General features: G+C 46.2%; 2 protein-coding genes across 2 annotated transcripts; one reads left to right on the forward strand and one right to left on the reverse strand.

Moving 5' to 3' along the window:
* Positions 1-3,837: 3,837 nt before the first annotated feature.
* Positions 3,838-9,608, forward strand: LOC120673289 (dolichyl-diphosphooligosaccharide--protein glycosyltransferase subunit 2-like). Its single transcript, XM_039954063.1, has 19 exons — positions 3,838-4,137; positions 4,295-4,487; positions 4,569-4,658; positions 4,775-4,831; positions 4,944-5,013; positions 5,314-5,378; positions 5,772-5,826; positions 6,109-6,236; positions 6,319-6,434; positions 6,608-6,677; positions 7,008-7,109; positions 7,216-7,305; positions 7,397-7,545; positions 7,787-7,898; positions 7,974-8,057; positions 8,511-8,591; positions 8,668-8,892; positions 8,987-9,109; positions 9,214-9,608. Exons 1-19 carry the CDS (start codon positions 3,983-3,985, stop codon positions 9,328-9,330), a joined length of 2,082 nt encoding a protein of 693 aa, XP_039809997.1. The 5' UTR covers positions 3,838-3,982; the 3' UTR covers positions 9,331-9,608.
* A 1,371-nt stretch (positions 9,609-10,979) lies between these two features.
* On the reverse strand, positions 10,980-16,121 carry LOC120673813 (ABC transporter B family member 26, chloroplastic-like). The gene is made up of 18 exons (XM_039954823.1): positions 15,518-16,121; positions 15,286-15,410; positions 14,698-14,740; positions 14,551-14,595; positions 14,323-14,445; positions 14,135-14,238; positions 13,897-13,951; positions 13,732-13,802; positions 13,524-13,626; positions 13,170-13,380; positions 13,012-13,085; positions 12,744-12,800; positions 12,564-12,638; positions 12,364-12,438; positions 11,994-12,275; positions 11,803-11,867; positions 11,656-11,716; positions 10,980-11,513 (listed from the first exon to the last, which is right to left on the reverse strand). The coding sequence occupies exons 1-18, from the start codon at positions 15,914-15,916 to the stop codon at positions 11,427-11,429; spliced, it is 2,055 nt and encodes a 684-aa protein (XP_039810757.1). The 5' UTR covers positions 15,917-16,121; the 3' UTR covers positions 10,980-11,426.
* Positions 16,122-20,206: the final 4,085 nt, after the last annotated feature.

Consider the following 20,206-nt stretch of genomic DNA (forward strand, 5'->3'; position numbering starts at 1 on the left):
TTAGCGAGGGGTCCGGTTACCATACAAGAGGTCCGGGACCCTATGAGGGGTCCGGGACTTCCGCAGGGGTCCGGACCCTTCGGGAGGTCCGGAGCCCCGGCTGTTCGGGCTGCCCGCCTCCTCCGGGACACGCGTCGTTCCCGGATCTTTCCCAGTCGTGAGGCAGGTCCGGGACCGTTGCCGAGAGAACAGAACTCCGGACCACAGGGGTCCGGCTGTTTGGACGTAGTCAAGGATAACTACAAGGCCCTTGCCTAGACACAGCAATAGGGGGTACCCCAGTCCTGGGGTACCGACAGTGGCCCCCGGGCCCACCTCGGGAGAGGTACGAACCCGCGGGTGGGCCACTATCGTGATGTGTTTCTACGCAAGCTCGGTTGCGTTGGTGTGCTCATGCAGAGAGCGGGTGCCCCGGACCCCTGAGGCCGGTACACCTGTTGCCAGGCTCAGGTACTAGAGCGCTCTCCTCAGGGCGACGAGGGTGTAGGCTTAGGGTACGGAACCAAACTAAGCGGCTACACAGACCTCGGGTCGCTCAGGGAGCAAGCACCACTTCCCGGAGCCGGCACTTGGAGCGACCGTGGCGAGCGGTCTCCGCCGGAGCGGGCCACCGGAGTGGACTTGGAGCGACCGTGGCGAGCGGTCTCCGCCGGAGCGGGGAGGAGTGGACTTGGAGCGACCGTGGCGAGCGTCTCCGCCGGTGCGGGCCACCGGAGTGGACTTGGAGCGACCGTGGCGAGCGGTCTCCGCCGGAGCGGGCCACCGGAGTGGACTTGGAGCGACCGGCGAGCGGTCTCCGCCGGAGCGGGCCACCGGAGTGACTTGGACTTGGAGCGACCGTGGCGAGCGGTCTCCGCCGGTGCGGGCCACCGGAGTGGACTTGGAGCGACCGTGGCGAGCGGTCTCCGCCGGAGCGGGCCACCGGAGTGGACTTGGAGCGACCGTGGCGAGCGGTCTCCGCCGGAGCGGGCCACCGGAGTGGACTTGGAGCGACCGTGGCGAGCGGTCTCCGCCGGAGCGGGCCACCGGAGTGGACTTGGGCGACCGTGGCGAGCGGTCTCCGCCGGAGCGGGCCACCGGAGTGGACTTGGAGCGACCGTGGCGAGCGGTCTCCGCCGGAGCGGGCCACCGGAGTGGACTTGGAGCGAGCGTGGCGAGCGGTCTCCGCCGGAGCGGCCACCGGAGTGGACTTGGAGCGACCGTGGCGAGCGGTCGCCGCCGGAGCGGGCCACCGGAGTGGACTTGGGCGACCATTGCTGACAATCCGATGAAGCATGTTACCGGACCTCACAGTAAGGTGCAAAGAAACCAACCCTTATACTAGAAGTGAGCCCGGGACCTCTAAAGACAGCAGTCCTGGATACTAGAGTACTTGTAACAGGGTAGTAAAGTACGTAAACTTAGGATACATTACCAGGCTAAGCCACGCGGAGCTTCTCTACCCCAGGATACAAATACCACTTCACCAGAGCAGGTCCTTAGGGGTCCGGACTGCCTTCCAGCTAGAAGGGGTGTCTTCACCTGACCACAAGCCAGCAACTTAACTTGGATTGTTAGCAATAAGGAAAACTCCGGTCAAGAGGAAAGAATAGTTAAACCAAGGCGAATAAATGTAATCAGGGTGGAGCCTAGGTAAAACTGAGAAAGAAAATCTCCTTTATTATTGTGGTTGTCACGGTATACATCGGAGGTCGGGATTACGAGGTTGGACCTCCACCGCTCCGGACCGCTTTTGCCTGTTTGTGTGATAGGGCCAGAGGTCGGGTTTACAAGGTCGGACCTTGACCGCTCTGGACACACACGTAGACGCCACGCTATTACAAAGGAGAAAATCTATCATTCCTTTCTTAGGAGTAACCTACGGCTGCATGCTATACAGCGCGTGAAGGCGCCCTGGATGTGCCTGAACCGCATCATCCAGCATCACCTCGGGAGCTCGGGGGACCCCTCCTTGCCTAAGAGCTGTCACATGCTTACATGGCATGAGACAAATTCTTTGGCTTTGAATGGAAGAGGCCCCCTCCCCCTGCCGTTGCCGTTGCCGATGGAAACCAGAGCCCTTGCGCAGCAGATGGACCGGTGCGACGCGTGGAGAAGTGCGGTCGTTCGCCGGCTTGTCCTTGGTAATAGCGCCAGGGGCCCCCGCGCGAGGAGGCGGGGTCCTGTCTGCAGCAGCACCGAGCAACGCTGAGGTGGATCTCCGGTGCTGGAGACGGCAGGACGACACGGTCCACTTCCTCCGGGATGGCCGTCGGCTCCAGGCTCCATGTTGAGAGGAAGCCTTGAGCCGACACCATGCCACCGCAGAGGAGGTGTGGCCGTTGCTTGAGAGAAAACCTTGAGTCGACGTAGGGGCAGCAGCGCCCAGCGGCGCCTCCGCTGTGCGCCGCTACACCGGCTCCGAGGTGTCGCAGTGGCGACGCACAGCAGGCGTCGCTGTCGTGCGCCGCCGCACCGAGGGCGTTGCTGCGCCGGTGCCAAGACAGGTGGAGAGAGTGTGGCCCTGCCTTCCTTCATCTTCAGGTTCGTCGTTGCAGAGGAAGAACACAGCCCAGAGGCCTGAAGATCCAACCTGCGCCTGACTTCCCCACGGACGGCGCCAAAATGTTGTGGGGGTTCTAGGGGTACCCACAGCCGGGTGGCGGAACGCACCCGCCTATTCCCCGTGAGGGAGTACTCGGGGAAGTACTAGGCGATGGGGGTGAATCTACGCTGGGACTAGGACTCAAGAACACACGATTTAGAGTGGTTCGGGCCGCCGGAGCGTAATACCCTACGTCCACTGGGAGATATATTGTTCTTGGTGGTGTGTATGAATCTATCCTCTGCCGGCCTTGGCTCTTGCCCAGCCTGAGGTCTTCTAGCGGCGCTCCCCCTTTTATAGATCAAGGGGGAGCGGATACATTGGACGTTGGGCCCCGACAAGTGGGCCCAACGTGCTGTGCAGCATACTGCGCAGAGTACTTAAAAGACAACAGTGGTTACGGATCTTTTCCTCCGATATGCGTACTGCTGCTCTTCTGACCCAGGGGGTCTTTCCTTGTCCCGTCAGCTAGGTGTCCGTTGGAGTAGCGTAGCTTGCGGCGTAGCCTGCTGAGGCTATTATGTAGGCGTCATAATGGGCGAAACCGAGCCGTCGTATCCATCTGCTATGGCAGACTGGCAGGCGCGGCGTGGGCGGCGCCAGCGGCTCCACTACCTTGGTAATACGCGATCAATAGTGCCTCCTGGTCAAAGAATCGCCTCGGCTTCCACTGTATCAATGCGGGGCGTCCACCTACCGCAATAAATGCAGTGGTGGGTGAGGCTTTGTATGGAGACCAAGCGCCCTTGTATACGTGTCCGCGCCGGACCACCCAGAGGTAGGGCGTCGACTTCTTCCCTTAGCGAGGGGTCCGGTTACCATACAAGAGGTCCGGGACCCTATGAGGGGTCCGGGACTTCCGCAGGGGTCCGGACCCTTCGGGAGGTCCGGAGCCCCGGCTGTTCGGGCTGCCCGCCTCCTCCGGGACACGCGTCGTTCCCGGATCTTTCCCAGTCGTGAGGCAGGTCCGGGACCGTTGCCGAGAGAACAGAACTCCGGACCACAGGGGTCCGGCTGTTTGGACGTAGTCAAGGATAACTACAAGGCCCTTGCCTAGACACAGCAAGAGGGGGTACCCCAGTCCTGGGGTACCGACAAAGTTTATAAATTCCTTTTTCTTTTAAGCCAAATGCTAAAAGGCCCCAGGTCATTTTGGAAGGAAAAAAAAACGGTTCTCTCGCGGGATTACGCTGAAATCTTGAACAGTTCCACCAATCTCAAAGCACACCCCACCCCCGGCGGAGCGCAGACGTCGAGACTCGGGGGCGGCAGGCCAGGCCGATCCGGCGAAATATTTCTAGTCGTCCCCTCCTTCAACCTTCAGATCTGGCCACTCCCACACGCCCAGTCTCCTAAACCCTACTCATCTCTCTCTCGGCGACGGCAATTGCCATCGCCATGGCCGGGAGGCGCCCTGCCCCGGCGGCCCTCCTCGTCCTCCTCCTCGCCGCGGCCTTCGCTCCCATCTCATCCGCCGTCCGCCCAGTATCCGACGCGCACAGATCCGCGGCCGCCGAGCTCTTCGCCCCCTCCGCCGACGGATCCTTCGGCGAGTAAGTGCACTAACCACTCGCGAGCACCTTCGTCTTCCCGATCTCAGCCACCTGGACGCAGTAGCTGTTCCAGCTGGGTGCAGATCGATCTGTATGGTTGGAATTCTCGCGCTTATTTGCGTTTACCTGGTGGTTTTGGTCTATGTGCACCGTGCAGTTTGGAGAGGACGTATGAGGCGGTGAGGACGTTCCAGATACTCGGATTGAAGTACAAGAGTGTGACCGGGGAGGCGTGCAAGTTTGCCGCGGAGAAGTTGGCCTCCCCCGCTTCATCCGCTACGAAAGATCTGTTCCACGCCGCCCGGATTAGCGGCGTTCTCGGATGCAGTGTTGATGCCGGCGTGTATGATGTGGGTGTTAGCTTTAGAGATCTCGGTGTTGCTACTTGTACTGTCATGTTTCATGATGTTTTTGAGTTTTTTCATTGGTAGGGTGTCGTCGCGAGGCTCAAGGCAGTGATTAAGGACACCAACTCCCTGCTGGAGTTCTACTATTCCGTGGGAGGTCTGCTTAGCATCAAGGTTACCACTGTAGTTTATGTTGATACTTGTTAGTTGCTCTTGACTAGTTTTAGGTACTTGTCTGAATTTTATGTGGTACTTGATCAATTTTGTTGTTATTCCTTTTCTTTCTGCAGGAACAAGGACACAACATTGTTCTATCTGACGCAGAGAGCACATTTCACGCCATTAAGGTGACCGCATTTCAAAACGTCAATGCAATTTTCGTTATGTAGTTTTTGCAATGTACAAACATAATTCCTCTTCAAATCAGCATTATCTGATGTTTTATTGTTGTTCCTGTAGGCACTTAGCCAAAGTGATGGGAGATGGCGTTATGACACTAACAGTGCTGAATCTAGCACATTTGCTGCTGGTAATTGTTCTTGTTCTTGTTGACCTGGAATAAAATAGATCGCGACCTGGGAATTGACAATACAACAACAACAACAAAGCCTTTTAGTCCCAAGCAAATTGGGGCAGGATAGAGATGACACCCAAACATGAGCCACCAACAAAAGGGACTTGTATAAAATATGAAAAAGGCATTAACATTTAGCATTCTACACATGTTAAGTCGGTCCATCTCCTTCTGAATCTTGTTATCAGCTCCACGGTGATTCTAATGCAAAAGTAATGCATAGCCACTGATTTTCATAACAATGTACTGTCACAGGTATCGCACTAGAAGCTTTGGCGGGTGTTGTTGCTCTAGCAGATGCTGAGGTTGATCCATCCATGGTGTGTATTCACTCTTTTCTTGGCTAATAATTTAGACCTTGCCCACCATGTTGTTGATGCCACCAGCTTATCTTTCTCAAATACACAACATGATCCCCATTCATTTCAGTATCTTAGATATGATGAATCCGACATCATTTATAAACCTGTTAAAAGAGGAGCATCCTTGCATTCTTTGCGTACAATGTGCTTTTGCTCTTAAGATCATCCCAGGCTATTTAGGTGCATGCTTGTGTAGGATGCTCTGTTTTTTTAGAATTTGTCAGTGAATAACTCTCACATATCCGCCTCTTAGGATTTATATTTATTTTAGCTGTGCATTTGTTTCTAACACTATCATTTCTGTGTATTTGACACTCTAATGATTGATAATCTTGATTTTAATTCCATCAGGTAGGAGTGGTAAAAAATGACATTGTGAAGCTGTTTGACACTATCAAGAGTTATGGTATTTTGTCTACTCTAACCTCAGAAGTACAGATAACGAGTGGGAAATTTTTCTCTTTTTGTGAACTTTTGACTTCTGAGCTTGGATAGAATACCCCATGAGTTTAGGACACTGAATTACAGATTTATGTGATCATTAATAAGACCACAGACCACAGGAAATTTTCTTTCCATTCTTTTTGGATGGGGGGTTGGGACGGGAGGTTTTAGACTAGCGAACCTATTTCACCTGAATATTATATGGTTTCTTGATATACTTATTTCTCACTGTATCTGTGCTTAGATGATGGGACCTTCTACTTCGATGAGAAGCATGTTGATGCTACTGAATACAAGGGCCCTATAATGACTTCTGCTTCAGTTGTACGGGGTGTTACCTCTTTTGCAACTGTTGCTCCTGGGAAATTGAATGTGAGTATCTTAAACCTTTGGCACTTGTTCAGTAAATTTATGTGCAAGCACCTTTCTCATGTAACTACATTCAAATCTACAGATCCCTAGTGAGAAAGTACTTGGCTTGGGAAAGTTCTTTCTTGGTATAGGGCTTCCTGGTAGCGCAAAGGACTGTTTTAATCAGATTGAGTCTTTGTCATTCCTGGAGAACAATAGGCAAGCTCCCTTCTTTATTGCTCTTCTTTTCTTGCTAGTGATACATACATCTGTTCCGTTTCTGTTTGCTATGATAGAGAATTTCCTCTTGCATGCTGGTTATTCAACATATCAGTTTTTTGGTCTTGCCATCAAGTTTTTTTTATTGCTCATCTATTTTCTTCAATTTACAGGGTCTTCACTCCTTTGATACTGTCACTTCCTTCCAAAGTATTTTCATTGACTTCAAAAGATCAGCTTAAGGTGATTATTGCATACCATCCTATGTGGTACTTGTAGCTGAAGTTCTACTACATTAGCTATTGCTAAGAGAGAAAAGTAGCCCAATAAAACCAAAAAAGTGTGGAAACTATAAGAAAACAAAAACATCAAATGTGAGGATGGGTCTTTAATTTGATTTTCTGATTTCCACACTTCCTGGTGTTACTGAGCAATTTTCCTATAGTTCGAAATTAGTATGCAGTCAGTAAAATTGTACAGTATCTTGATGCAGTACTCATTGCTTTTGAGTTTGTTGTGTCACTAGATGTTATCTAGCTCTAATTTTGTTTCCTTATTTGCTATTCTTTACAGGTTGAAGTCACAACAGTTTTCGGATCTGCTGCACCTCCGCTCAAAGTTAATCTTGTACAGGTGCTGGGTTCTGATTCTAAGGTCATCACCAGTGAGAACAAGGTATATAGCTTAATTAGCGGCAAGCTTAAGCAACTTTCTTGTCATTATAGTTAATGCTTGTGTTGCAGATCCAATTTCTTCATATCATTCTCCTTTTTTGTCTCAGGAACTTCAATTTGACCTTGACAACAATGTTCATTACTTGGACATTGCTCCATTGAAAATAGATGTTGGGAAATACTCTCTAGTTTTTGAGGTACCTCATACGTTCACTCTATTAGTTTGCATATTGTTGATGTGCTTGTAGTTGGCATTCTTTCTAACGGTCGTGATTTTCTGTACTCCAGATTTCACTTAAGGAACCAGAGCATGAAAGTGTTTATGCTACTGGAGGGAGAAACACTGAGAATGTATTTATCACAGGACTGATCAAAGTTGACAAGGCAGAAATTGGAATTTCTGACAATGATGCTGGAACCGTTGAGTCAGTCCAAAAGTAAGCTTTTTAAAGTGATTTGAGTTCATGCCATTTCACTCAATGAGTTGCCTAAAACTTTGAAGACATTTTGTTCTTGTCTTAATGAATTGTCAATTTCTATAATGTCTATATCATTTATCCATGCAGTGTTGCAATAGTTGATCTTGTCATAGCTATATGAAACATTTGGAAGTTCTATATTTTTTATATAGAACAACTTATCGTATGTATTTTTAATTTTTGAATTGCTTTATTTCAGGTTAGATCTTCTGAAAGATACAAAAGTATCTCTTTCTGCAAACCATCTGCAGAAGTTGCGCTTGTCTTTCCAGCTAACTACACCGCTTGGGCACACATTTAAACCTCACCAGGTTACCGCTCTTTTTTATATTCTGACGTCCTTGATGCTTATTCTTTTCCTGACATGATTTAGCAAATGTCTTCAGGTGTTCTTGAAGTTGAAGCATGAAAGCAATGTTGAACACTTATTTGTGGTGCCAGGTTCTGCAAGGCAGTTCAAAATTGTTCTAGTTGAGTATCTCCCCCCTCCCCTCCCCCCTGGAATTTGCTTTGTTAGTGTTCTGCACAATCGCTCTTTATTGCTTGCGGCAGTGTGGTTGTTTAGGTGGAACACTTAAGCCACTTAATTATGTCAAAAGGTTGCACATACCAACTCACCTTTTCATCCCGAAAGATAATTAGTTAGCCAATGTAGCTTGTTTTCAATTATTTTCTTATTATGTGTCAAGTCATGCTTTTGTGAAGCAACATTGTTGGTATGTAGGTGGCAACTGAAAATGACATCTAAATGAAAACATCATCCACTCGCAATTTTTTATGAAAATAGATTTTGTTAAATGGAGTGTATGTAGCATAATTTGCTTGAATGCTTCTTCATGTCCTTAACATTGTTTTGAAGGGATCAAATATTCTACATTGATGCTTCGACAAGATTCCTTATATGCCTTTTTGACTTCTTGTAGGACTTCCTAGGTTTGGTGGAGAAATTTTACTACCTTTCTGGAAGATATGACCTTGAGCTTGCAGTTGGTGATGCTGCAATGGTATGTAACTATATAATTTTGTCCTACTCCTACAGTCCCAGTTTCTTTGCATTGCTGATTTTCTTTATGTGCTCAGGAAAATTCATTTCTGCGACCTCTTGGCCACTTGGAGTTGGACCTGCCAGAAGCCCCAGAAAAAGCCCCGCGCCCTCCTGCACAAGCTGTTGACCCATTCTCAAAATTTGGGCCAAAGGCAGAGATTTCCCACATATTCCGTTCACCAGAGAAGAGGCCACCCAAGGAACTCTCACTTGCATTCACGGGTCTCACACTTCTGCCTTTTATCGGATTCTTGATTGGGGTGGGTAAAAAGGTCATGTGATTCATGTGTTCCATACATTTGCTTTGAATCATATCTAACACATCCACATCCGATTGACGGCATTCTCTTGTAGCTCGTGTGTCTTGGAGTGAACTTGAAGAACTTCCCATCTTTGCCAGGACCGGCTGCATTTGCATCGCTTTTCCATGCAGGAATAGGAGCAGTCCTGCTGCTCTATGTTCTCTTCTGGCTCAAGGTTTGCATATCCCTTGTGTTGATAATGTATTTCTTTTTTTGTGGAGTCGATAATGTATTTCACTTGTGAGAACTTGCGCTGATCGTCACTTCCATTCTGGGCAGTTGGATCTTTTCACAACTTTGAAGTACCTTGGCTTCCTCGGCATCTTCCTTGTGTTTGTGGGCCATAGGACCCTGTCCTACCTTTCCTCAGTGTCGACAAAACAGAAGACTGCATAGTGAACAATGCAATCAGATGTTTCCCCATCATCAATATTTGAGGTGGCAATTGGAGTCCTTGGGTTCTCAATGTATTTGCTTGGTACTCTGACCGCTCCCAAGATTTTCTTGAGCAACTTGAGTTTTGAGGGAAGACTTGGTTTATTTCAGTTGGATTTTCAGAATACTGATACTAGTAGATGAGTAGTAGGACCTCACCTTCATGTACGATGATGCACTGATGACTCAATAGATTGATGTTTAATCATAGAATTAATATGATAATTCGCCCTTCCAGATGTGGTGATGATACGCTGTTCTCTTTTTATGTTTTCATCTCTGCCATTTGGCTTCACATATTGTTGCACTAGTAAATGGAGCCTAACCTTGAGGAAGAAGTTTTTGTGCGCTGATGACTCAAAAGTCGTTGTTTCGCCTAAGGTCGCTAGCTTGGTTGGTCGATGGCGTCCGGTGGCACCCCCGCGGCCGGGTTCGATTCCCGTGTGGAGTAAATTTTCGGTCCGTGGGGTAAAAAAATCCCCTCGTCTGTTTCCATTTCCAAATCATGGTTTGAGGTCCGGTCTAACTCACAAGGCGACGGGTCTCTGTGTACGGGTGGGGCAGGGGTTCAGGGGTTTTCTTGCTGTGAGAAAGTTATTCTACCTCAAACAATGCTGTGGGGTGGTCTTACCCCCCGCAGGTCAAGTTTTATTTAAAAGTCGTCGTTTCGTTTTGACGTGTAGGCCAATCGTGAGGTGCCATGTATTACTTCTCCATCCCAAACTAGTTTTCGCCTACACCATAAATGTTTGTAGCAACAGAATCATGATTATAGGAAAGTACTTCTAATATCAACCTAATTCTATTGTTTTTTTTTCCTTTAATATAGAATTTACATTATCTTAGATTAATCATTGGTCAAGGATTATAAAGTTTGGAACTTGTAAATACCATGTGTATTTCAATTTCATGAGGACAAGTCTTTACCAATATGATTATTAATTTGTTATTTATATGATACAAAGCCATAATCACAGGTATTTTGTAATACAAATCTAATAACATCAAATTGTACCACTAAAATTACCTATTGAGTATTTTTTTTATCCAAATCTTATGTCAACAAAATGAAGAAAAAAAAGCTTTATAATTTCATGGAGGTAGTAGATGCATATTTGCGGAGGGCGACAATATTAGTTCTCGCCCTAAAATGATTGTTACTAAAAAGCCGCAAATGATTTACTGGAATTTACAACAGTATAATGCTGGCTATGTGTCAGACCGAGAATTACAACAGCATATGAGTTAACGTAAGCAATTTATCTTATACTCTCAGTAGGCATTCGCTCACTCAGATTACACTACCATATGAAGATAGAAATGGGCAACACAGGGTGCATCCGAGCATAAAATTCTTATCGATCAGAGTCATCACACATTCGCACGGTGGCGCGATACGCAACGGCCAGCTATTCGACGACACACGGCAGGATGATGTAGCGAGCAACAGGGAGCTCACCGGTGCAGACTGCAGAATCCTATTTAGTCAAACCGAGGCAACCGAACAACGACACGAATCAGCTGGTCACCATTTTGGGGACGGACTATCAGCGGGACCAACCGACCAACGACACGAATGGTCATAAAATAAAATACAGGCTAGCACGATATTAAGCGAATGGCAGCATATGCGCGTTGAGCCGTTGAGTCACATTACCCGAAATTCATAAATGAGGTAACATCGTCAAAATTGGAGCATTTTCTCCATGTGTAAAATAAGACTAAGATTACTATGCATTATACACCTCTAGTTACATGCTGGATCCAACGAAAATTTAGTGTGACAGATTTCTTTACAAACTACTGGATTCTTATTACCCTGCTCTCCGTAATGCCGATCTAGCTGTTTACTGTCTTGCTCCTCTTTGTGGGGAAAACCATTATGGTTTAGCTTGATTAGTAGCAAACCGCTTTTGGTCGTGGGGAAAACAATGCAAGTTTATTCGAGCTCCCCGGTCCAGGTCAGTCCTCGTAAAGAATACACCAATGACAGACGACTCTCACTACCTGTCAATCCACTGAAAAAAAGGGCGTGGAGTAAACCACCTTCTGTGATTTCAGGACGAGTCGAGGTTGTCATTTTGTCGCCTTGCTAGTCTTGAATATAAACCATTCTTCTCAATAAGTTCACTGTGTTTACCATCCTGCAATACCATACAAGCCAAAATATGATATTGTAGGTTGCTGTCAATAATCATGCGATCATTTATCTCCAAAAGATCACAACAGTCCCATGAGTAATGAGTTTGCAGTCGAAGTAATGACAAAGCAATATTGAAAACATACCTCCACAATGTTACCATTTTCCATCACTATAATTCTATCAGCTGTTTGAATTGTAGATAGCCTAAACAGGAAAAAAGACCAATACCCTAATTATCTGACGCATCCAAGAGTCAAGATAGCAAACACTTTGTGCCAAGTAAACAGTACCTGTGTGCTATGATTACCACAGATCTTTTAGTCCTTGAGTCACGACTAACTTTTGTGATGACACTCTAGTAAGAAGTATCAAGAATAGCATAAGCATGAATCAATTATAATACGCTGTCCAATAAAAAAATTATAATATGCTGTTAGGTGCAGAAGTTAGCATACGTTCAAGTTCTTCAGGAAGTGCTCACCTTCACATAATGTTCACTCTCAGCATCGAGCGCACTAGTGGCTTCATCAAGTAGTAAGATAGCTGGCTCCCTCAGAAGGGCCCTGGCAATAGCAACACGTTGTTTTTGACCACCACTAAGAAGAGCATCATCAACAATGGTGTTATAACCATCGGGCAGAGACATTATGAAATCGTGAGCATAGGCCTGCTTTGCAGCCCACACCACTTCTTCATGACTGACTTCTCTTGGGCAACCATATTTAATATTAGAGCTAATATCCATCCGGAATAAGCGTGGTTCCTGCATATAGCAAGCATACATGGTTGCTTAGTACACCATAAAGTTCCAGGTGGTATCACAATGTATGATGATTTGATTAACTTGGAACCTGTCCAACAAAACCAATTCTTTCTCGGAACCATCTGACATCAAGTTCAGTAAGTGGGACACCATCAACTAATATCTGCATCAACACACCAGGCTTTCAAGTGTGAGATATATATACTATAAGAAAAATAAGGTGCTAGTACACTCATAGGATAGCTGTTTGGGTGTGAAAAGCTGAGACCACAATTTGGAATAGCTTACTTGCCCATTTGTAGGCTCGTATAATCGAAGCAGTAAATTGACTATAGTACTCTTGCCACTTCCGCTGAGACCAACCTATCAAGGTCCATCACATAAACACAGAGTTTAATACATCAAAAATTGCACAATTTGTGATAGTTCACTTCTATAAAAAGAAAACCATATTATGTAAGTCCATACAATTGCAACTACTTCATTTGGATTCAGCGTCAGATTCAATCTTCTCAAAATTGGTACCTGTTGAGAAAAAAAGATTGATAAATTAAGGGCCACATGGTTTGGTTACGACAAAACAAAACCATTCAAAATGCCCATACTTTAAAGTTTTATCCTTTCCTTTTTTTTCCCTTCAAGTTTTCCCCAATATTTAATGTTAAGATCAGAAGCACCAGTTTGTGAACAGCACTCATAAACAGAGAATGCACAAACAACTTCAGTGTAAGCATACCGTAGGTCTTGATGGATATGAAAATGATACATCAGCATACTGAATTCTCCCTTCCAATTTCTCTAACTTGAGTCCTGCAATGACAAAAAGCTTTACATTACCTAATAGTTATGCTTCCAAAGAAAATAATTTTACAGTCATGCACGGATTTTTCTTGCCTTTGGAGCTAAGCTGCTTGCTAGGCAGGAGATCCATCAAACGGAATACTTTTTCACTTGCTCCAACAGATTGCATCAGGGAGGACCAGTTGTCTCCAATCCACCATGTGGACAAAATTAGCCATTCAGCATAGAGTGTGAATTTTGTCAACTGCTCAGCAGTTAACTTCCCAGACATGATAGCTAGTCCTCCAATCACCACTCCGATGACCTACGCGAAGCTTATTTGCAAGAGTACTTCATCAGTAGTGTAAGATAGTGTCAATACCAGACTCAGACTTTGACACCATCAGATTTTTTTTCAAGTTACTATGATGTTTAATGATTTCTGAACAACAGGAACAGCGGAGATACCTGAGTAGAATGGTATAGATAGTTCAAGCTCAGGCTCCAGCCTCCATAAGCCACTGTCTGCCGAAAGCTTACATCATATAGCTTATCGAGCCACTTTGCATACCTATTAAAGACTCACAGTACAAGATATTAATCATACAAGATAAGTGTTAACAATAATGGACCTTAGGAGACCACGGGGGGGGGGGGGGGGGGGGGTAGAAATTACCTTTTAAACTCCTGCTTTTCTGTTCCGTACACCCTCACTGTCCGAACCAAAGTTATCACTTCTTGAGCAACCTGATTTAAATTAATGTAAAAGGAAATTAATGCGTAGGGTGGAAAATGGATTTGGCTTTTGAAAATGGCATATTTGCATGATCACAAATCTTACATTATTGGCGCTTGCAGTGAACTCCTGTGCGAATTTTGCTGCTCTTTTCTGAAACCTACCAATCAAGTAGCAATGTGATGGGCCAAGTTCTCTCATATGCACCAAAGATGCAAACCAACAAATAAATTTCTCTGACATGCCTTTTCAAAAATGCACCACTCTAGCAGCAGGAAGAATGGAGTAAAATGAAACTGGAGCAAATGAACAGATAACTTGAGTCAAAAAAGCAAATTTGTACCGTCCATGAACTAGCATAATTGTTGATAGAGTTGCACAAATTAGCAGTGTACACAACCCAAGAGGCCAGGATAAGACTAGCAGATAAATTAATGCACCTGCACCCTGAGATACATTAAGGAAATGATGTGTGAGCTTTTGGAAGACTGGGCGGGCGATGTTTAATAGAACTCCAAACCAAATTCTCACCTGAAGTACATTGCGGGAAATCAGGTTAAGGTCATTTCCTATAACACGAGACACTTGTTGGCAGTCAGAACCAAGCCTACTTGTTAGGTCACCGACGGTTTCCTCATCAAAAAAGGAAATATCCTAGCACAATGTGATTACAGTTAAAATCCTAATGTTATGATCGAGCTGAGAAATGCATAGATCAATTTTCTTCCAGCTTCAATATTTTTTCCCTTTCTTTATTACCTGAGAAAGAATAGAATCAAAAAGCATTTCTCTCATCCGTTTGACCTGAGAAAAATTCAGATGATGACTGTTAGAGACAAATCAAATGGAAGTGTTGTGTGGAACAAACAAACTTGTCAGGACATGAGGAATCTAACATGGTTTTACCAATATCATGTTTGCAACACCAAAACAGCAGCTTCGTACACCACTGCAAATGAGGGATACCACTACATAAGCAACCTCATTTGTTTCTCAAATAAAAACACAGAAGGCAACAATTCTGTATGAATTATCATGAACAGTTCCTTGCTTCCATGTGTGCAAACTTGTTTATGTATGTGCATCTCCATAGTGATCTGTATAATTTTTATTTTTTTTAACAAAACCAGGAGCACTGCTGATTCATTTAAGAAGAAAGCGAGGCGAGATTACAAGAGCATGTGATTAAATGGAAAGTGTGATCTTATAACTTCAAGTCCAATTTTCCCAGTGATCTATCGCATTGCACATCTATCAAAACTTTATGCTAATAAAAAACAGAAACGTTTCAGATTGTTCCTCCAAACATTGCTATGCTGACTAGCAGAGGTTTCAGAATCGTACACTACTGACTATACAATCTGCAGTAATTACATTGTACTGATATAAGCAATAATGCCTATGGTCAGCAATCAAATGTGAGCAATTGGCTAAGTTGTGTATCATTTTATACCATGGACACTATGAGCACAATCTGAACAAAAGATAACTGACCTAAACACTCCGGAAACCAGACATAGGACAACTAGAAGCTTGGCATTTCTGTAGAACACGGCCCCTCCATTCTGCGCAGAGAAAATGGACGCCGCGAGGAGATGGGGTATAGCGATCTCCGCAAGCTGCAATCACAGCACATCACTACGCTCATCATCAGACACCAAAAACTCGACAAACGACAAAGTCAACCGCAGCAGCACTGCCATGTGTCATGGCTGGCTCGCATTACCGCAGCGCCGACGAGGGACGCGAAGCCGGCGTAGATGACCCAGCGGTCGGCGGCAACGAGCCCCCACATCCGCCTGAGCGCGGAGAGCGCGGTGGTCCCGCTCCCCTCGGCGCGTCCGCCCCCGTCCCCGGCCTCGTCGCCGTCCTCGAGGCGCCACCAGCTGCCCCCCGGAAGCACGTTCCGCAGGCGCTCGATGAACTCCCCCACGACCACGCGGCGCCGGCCCAGGCCGCCGAACTCGCCCCCGATCGCCGCGGCGGCGCGGATCCTCACCGGCCGAAGCGCCAGCCTCCGCTGCCTCGCGGCCCGCAGCGGCGCCCGCCTCGGGGCCAGGGCCAGCGACAGCGAGGGAACACCCGGTGACGGGCTGAGCAGCAGCATCGCGGCCGGTGGCGGCATTCCGCAGTTTCGAAACCCCCCTCGCGCGTGATGCTCGATCCGGATTCCGATTCCTGGTCGTGGCACTTCAAATAGCTGGGGGAAGAGGGGGACGTGCGCGGTTGCGCCCTCGCCGGAGTTGAGCCGGGTTGGGTTGCCGCGCGCGGCACTGCCTCCGCGACGCCTCTTCCCACCTCCTCCGGCAGCCCTGGCGTGTTCTCTCTTCTTCCTCGATTTCCTGTCTTTTTCTGCGTGTTTTTAAAAGTTTGTGTGCTTTTTCTATTTTCCACGAGCGAGTTTGCGCTCCGCAAGGCTCCGTGTGCTGGCGGAATTTTTCTGGATTTTGGAAATTGTATGGCTATGATTAATTTCTATGGGGTTTTTGGATTGGCTTTGGTCGCGGGGAGGGCACGGGGAGACTTCTCTGTGGTCGTGATTCATGAACCTCGTGGTGCTGCTGCTGCCCTTGTGGCGGGCGTTGAAGCCAACAGGGCCATGCGTCATACGCCCCGTTCGGCTGAGCAGAATTGGCTAGACTGGTGGTTGATTTGAGCTCTGCTGGTGGCTGGCAGCAGCGGCGGGCAGGTGGAACCGGGGCCCAGCCCAGCCACCAGCCCCAGCCACTCCCGGCGACCCGAACAGGGTGATAGTTGGTGGTTGGTGGCTTGGAGTCATGATAAATTAGTAGTTTTTCTTTTTTGAAATTTGTGGGTGTTTTTTTCCTCTCTCATTTTTGTCTTGGTCCATATATATATTAACATAGCCGCAATGTTGCGATGACTATAATACTACTAACTTATTGTGAAATGTGATCCAGGAAGGTAAGAAACGGAATCATATTTCACAAAATCAATAAAAAATAAGGATCATGAGTCATTAACACCGCCAAGGCCGGCCCCAAGGTAATACATGGACAGAGCACTAACTAGTCATCATGTATAGAAACCTTATATTGATTTTGTATGCTACCTAAAGTTAGCCAGAAATTAATTTCCCGGAGATTTCGATATATAATGAAAAATGTTATGCGCGAGTACCTGTCGAGAGAGAGAGAAGCATTCTATTGCTTGTCAGAAACAAAGATCTGATACAAACAAACAAAGATTCGCGTACAGCACTCGGCCACTCAGTCTAGTCAGAAGTTCCCGTGAAATGGATCTAGTCATCTAGAGTACTGATACATGCGCTACATGCGTACGTACACGCGCGTAGACTTGGCATTGCTGTCGTTATTTGGGAATTAACTGCTAGAACTAGAGTACGTTACCAAAGAGACCGGGATTCAATTGCGTCCGGGCCGTCTGGGCGATGAAATAACCTTCAATTCATAACTAAAGTCCAATAAAATTCATGATATATAATCAGCAGTATTCAGCCCCTCTCCAGCTCTTCCGGCGGAAAACTGAAATATACATTGACTACTCTTGACTCTTGAGTAATCTGTGACCATCTTGATCGATCTCTACGCAAGACGGCAAGATCAGCCAGGTTTGACCAAGTGATGGAACTTTGTTGGCATACAGTGCACATATACAACTTTGCATATATATATAGAGTAGTACTAGTACTGCATATAACACTCCAGATATAGAGAGTTCCTTTGCGAATTTCTTATAGAGCGCGCACGCGTCGCTACCGGTAGCGGCGAACAGCCCGGCGGTAGGTGGGCGGGCGGTCAGCGGCGAGGTCGCCGCCGGCCGTGGGCGGCGGTGGGAGGCGGCAGCCTTCTTGTTTTGGGGTTGCTGGGGTCGCCGGAGTTCCCCGGCTATAGAGGGAGGCCGGGGGTGGCCGGCCGGCCCGGCGGAGGTGGCAGGCGCGGGGCGGCGAGGCGCAGCGGCGAGGGCGCCGCCGGTCGGGTGGTGGGGAACGGCGGTTGGACAGGGTCGGGGCGGGGCGAGCTGCGGCGTCGAGGCTCCGGCGGCGATGGGGGAGGTCAAGACGGCCACGGCGGATCTAGCGGCGTGAGCCGCCGGAGACGAGCAGGGCGGCGCCGGCGGCGAGCGCGAGCTCCGACGAGGTGGTGGATGAAAAAGAAGCTAGAAAGAAAAAGAAGCTAGGAAGAAGAAGAACATTATAGGAAGTGTCCCCCGTTCCTTTGGGGTATATGAGTATATAATCGTCTCTACATTTATACCTCTTTTTGGTCCATGGTGATGGGGTATATCGATCAAGAGTATGTATACTAACGTTGTTATCCTTGAGGGATATACCTTGCTTTGTTTTCCCAAGAAGAACTAGCCTCCTACACTTAAAAATGGCTACACCCATATATACGGGACCTTGCGGCTATACTCTCTTCTAGAGCATCCAATTGTTGGCGCGAGCACACGTCACCGTTTCCAGAGCGAGCTCACCCAACAGATCACATCATTGCCTTATCCTTTACGAACGCACATCACAACCCTTTCCAGCCTCCAGTTATATTTAATACTATTTTCTCAAACAAAGAGGAGAAACAATAAACAAATCAAAGAAACCCAAGAAAAAGAACCCACAAATTAACAAACCACCACAAACTCCGCCCCATCTGGTCGTCCGGTGGGCGCGCGGGATATTTTTTTAATTTTAAACTATTTTTCAATTTTATTTTAAAAATAACCCATCCGGACAAATATTTGCGTATCTAACCTCTTTGGTCGCGCCGGTCCGCGTGGCGTGACAAAAACATGTTATCGCACCACATGCATTGGCGTGACAAGGTGTGCCACGTTGGCATGCTTCGAAGCGCTCGGAAGAGGTCTGCCAGCGCATATTCCACGTGTCAAGCTTGTCACGCCGCTCCTACCGGCGTGACAGTATAGTCTTGTCAATCCACCCACCGGCGTGATAAGGTCTGACCTTAGAAAAATTATATCTTTTTCATATGAACTCGGATGGAGATGTTTTTATATGAAAATTGTAGCTCTCAACGAGATCTACAACTTTGTAGTTTTGAGTTTTTTCATTTAAAGTCATTAAGAGGCATAAATAAATTATTTAAATTTTTGACAGCATATTAAGCACTTTACCACTATCGGATAATCTCTAACTTACCATGTTTATCATAGTTCTACAAATTAACTTCTATATGATGTTTGATATATGAAATAATATGGACTAAATAATAATAACTTGATAAAAAATACAACGAGAAATCAAACTATATCATCATTGTGCATGGAATATAATGTAACACCCTAGATATTAATTATAGCTATAAGCTAGATCAAGTAACTTTATGAAAGATTAAGACTTTAAAATATGATAATAGTTTGAAAAAAATACAAATGTGTAGGTTTTATACTAGTACTTCAGTAGTTTAGATAAAATGAGTACCTTTAGTTGTTCTCCATCCTATAGTCTTCTTTTCCACCATATCATCTCCATCCTTTGGTTAGCCAAGATCATCGCTCGTGGTGCCTCCCAGTGATCCCACTTATATTAATAAGGAAGTGTTGTTATAAAAAAAAGAGTCATCATGTTCGCCGAGAGGATCTAGAAATTTCCACGTTAATCTAAAAAAAGAGAAGAATTTACACCGTTGGATTTTACGAAAATCTAACCGTCCAAACTGACTCTAGAGTGTTCATTATATTCCATATTCAAATGATGATATAGTTTTATTTCTCATTGTATTTCTTATCAAATTATTATTATTTAGTCCATATTTTTTCATATATCAAACATCATATAGAGCTTAATTTGTACAATCATGATAAACATGTCAAGTTAAGAGACGATCCGATAGAGGTACAAGTGCTTAATATGCTGTTAAAAATTTAAATCAATTATTTAGTTATCTTAATGATTTCAAATAAAAAACTCAAAACTACAAAGTTGTAGATCTCGTTGAGAGCTACAATTTTTATATAAAAATCATCTCCGTCCGAGTTTGTATGAAAAAGATATAATTTTTCTAAGGTCCAACCTTGTCACGCCGGCGGGGTGGCGTGACAAGAGTATACTGTCACGCCGGTGGAAGTGGTGTGACAAGCTTGACACGTGGAATATGCACTGGCAGACCTCTTTCGAGCGCTCCGAAGTATGCCAACGTGGCACATCTTGTTATGCCAATGCATGTGGCACGACAGCATATTTTTGTCACGCCACGCGGACCGGCACGATCAAAGAGTTTAGATCTGCAAATATTTGTCTAGGTGGGTTATTTTTAAAATAAAATTAAAAATAGGTTAGAAATAAAAAAAATATTCCGGGATCGATGTATGATCACCGTGCATACGGACACACCACGAATTCCCAGCATCAATCCTTCGCCTACAATGCTTGTCAGTCGCCCAAGCAGGTAAGCTAAGCGCGCGGTACATGGCGGCC

This window comes from Panicum virgatum, chromosome 5N (genome assembly GCF_016808335.1).
Source record: "Panicum virgatum strain AP13 chromosome 5N, P.virgatum_v5, whole genome shotgun sequence".
In the NCBI taxonomy this organism is placed as follows: Eukaryota; Viridiplantae; Streptophyta; class Magnoliopsida; order Poales; family Poaceae; genus Panicum; species Panicum virgatum.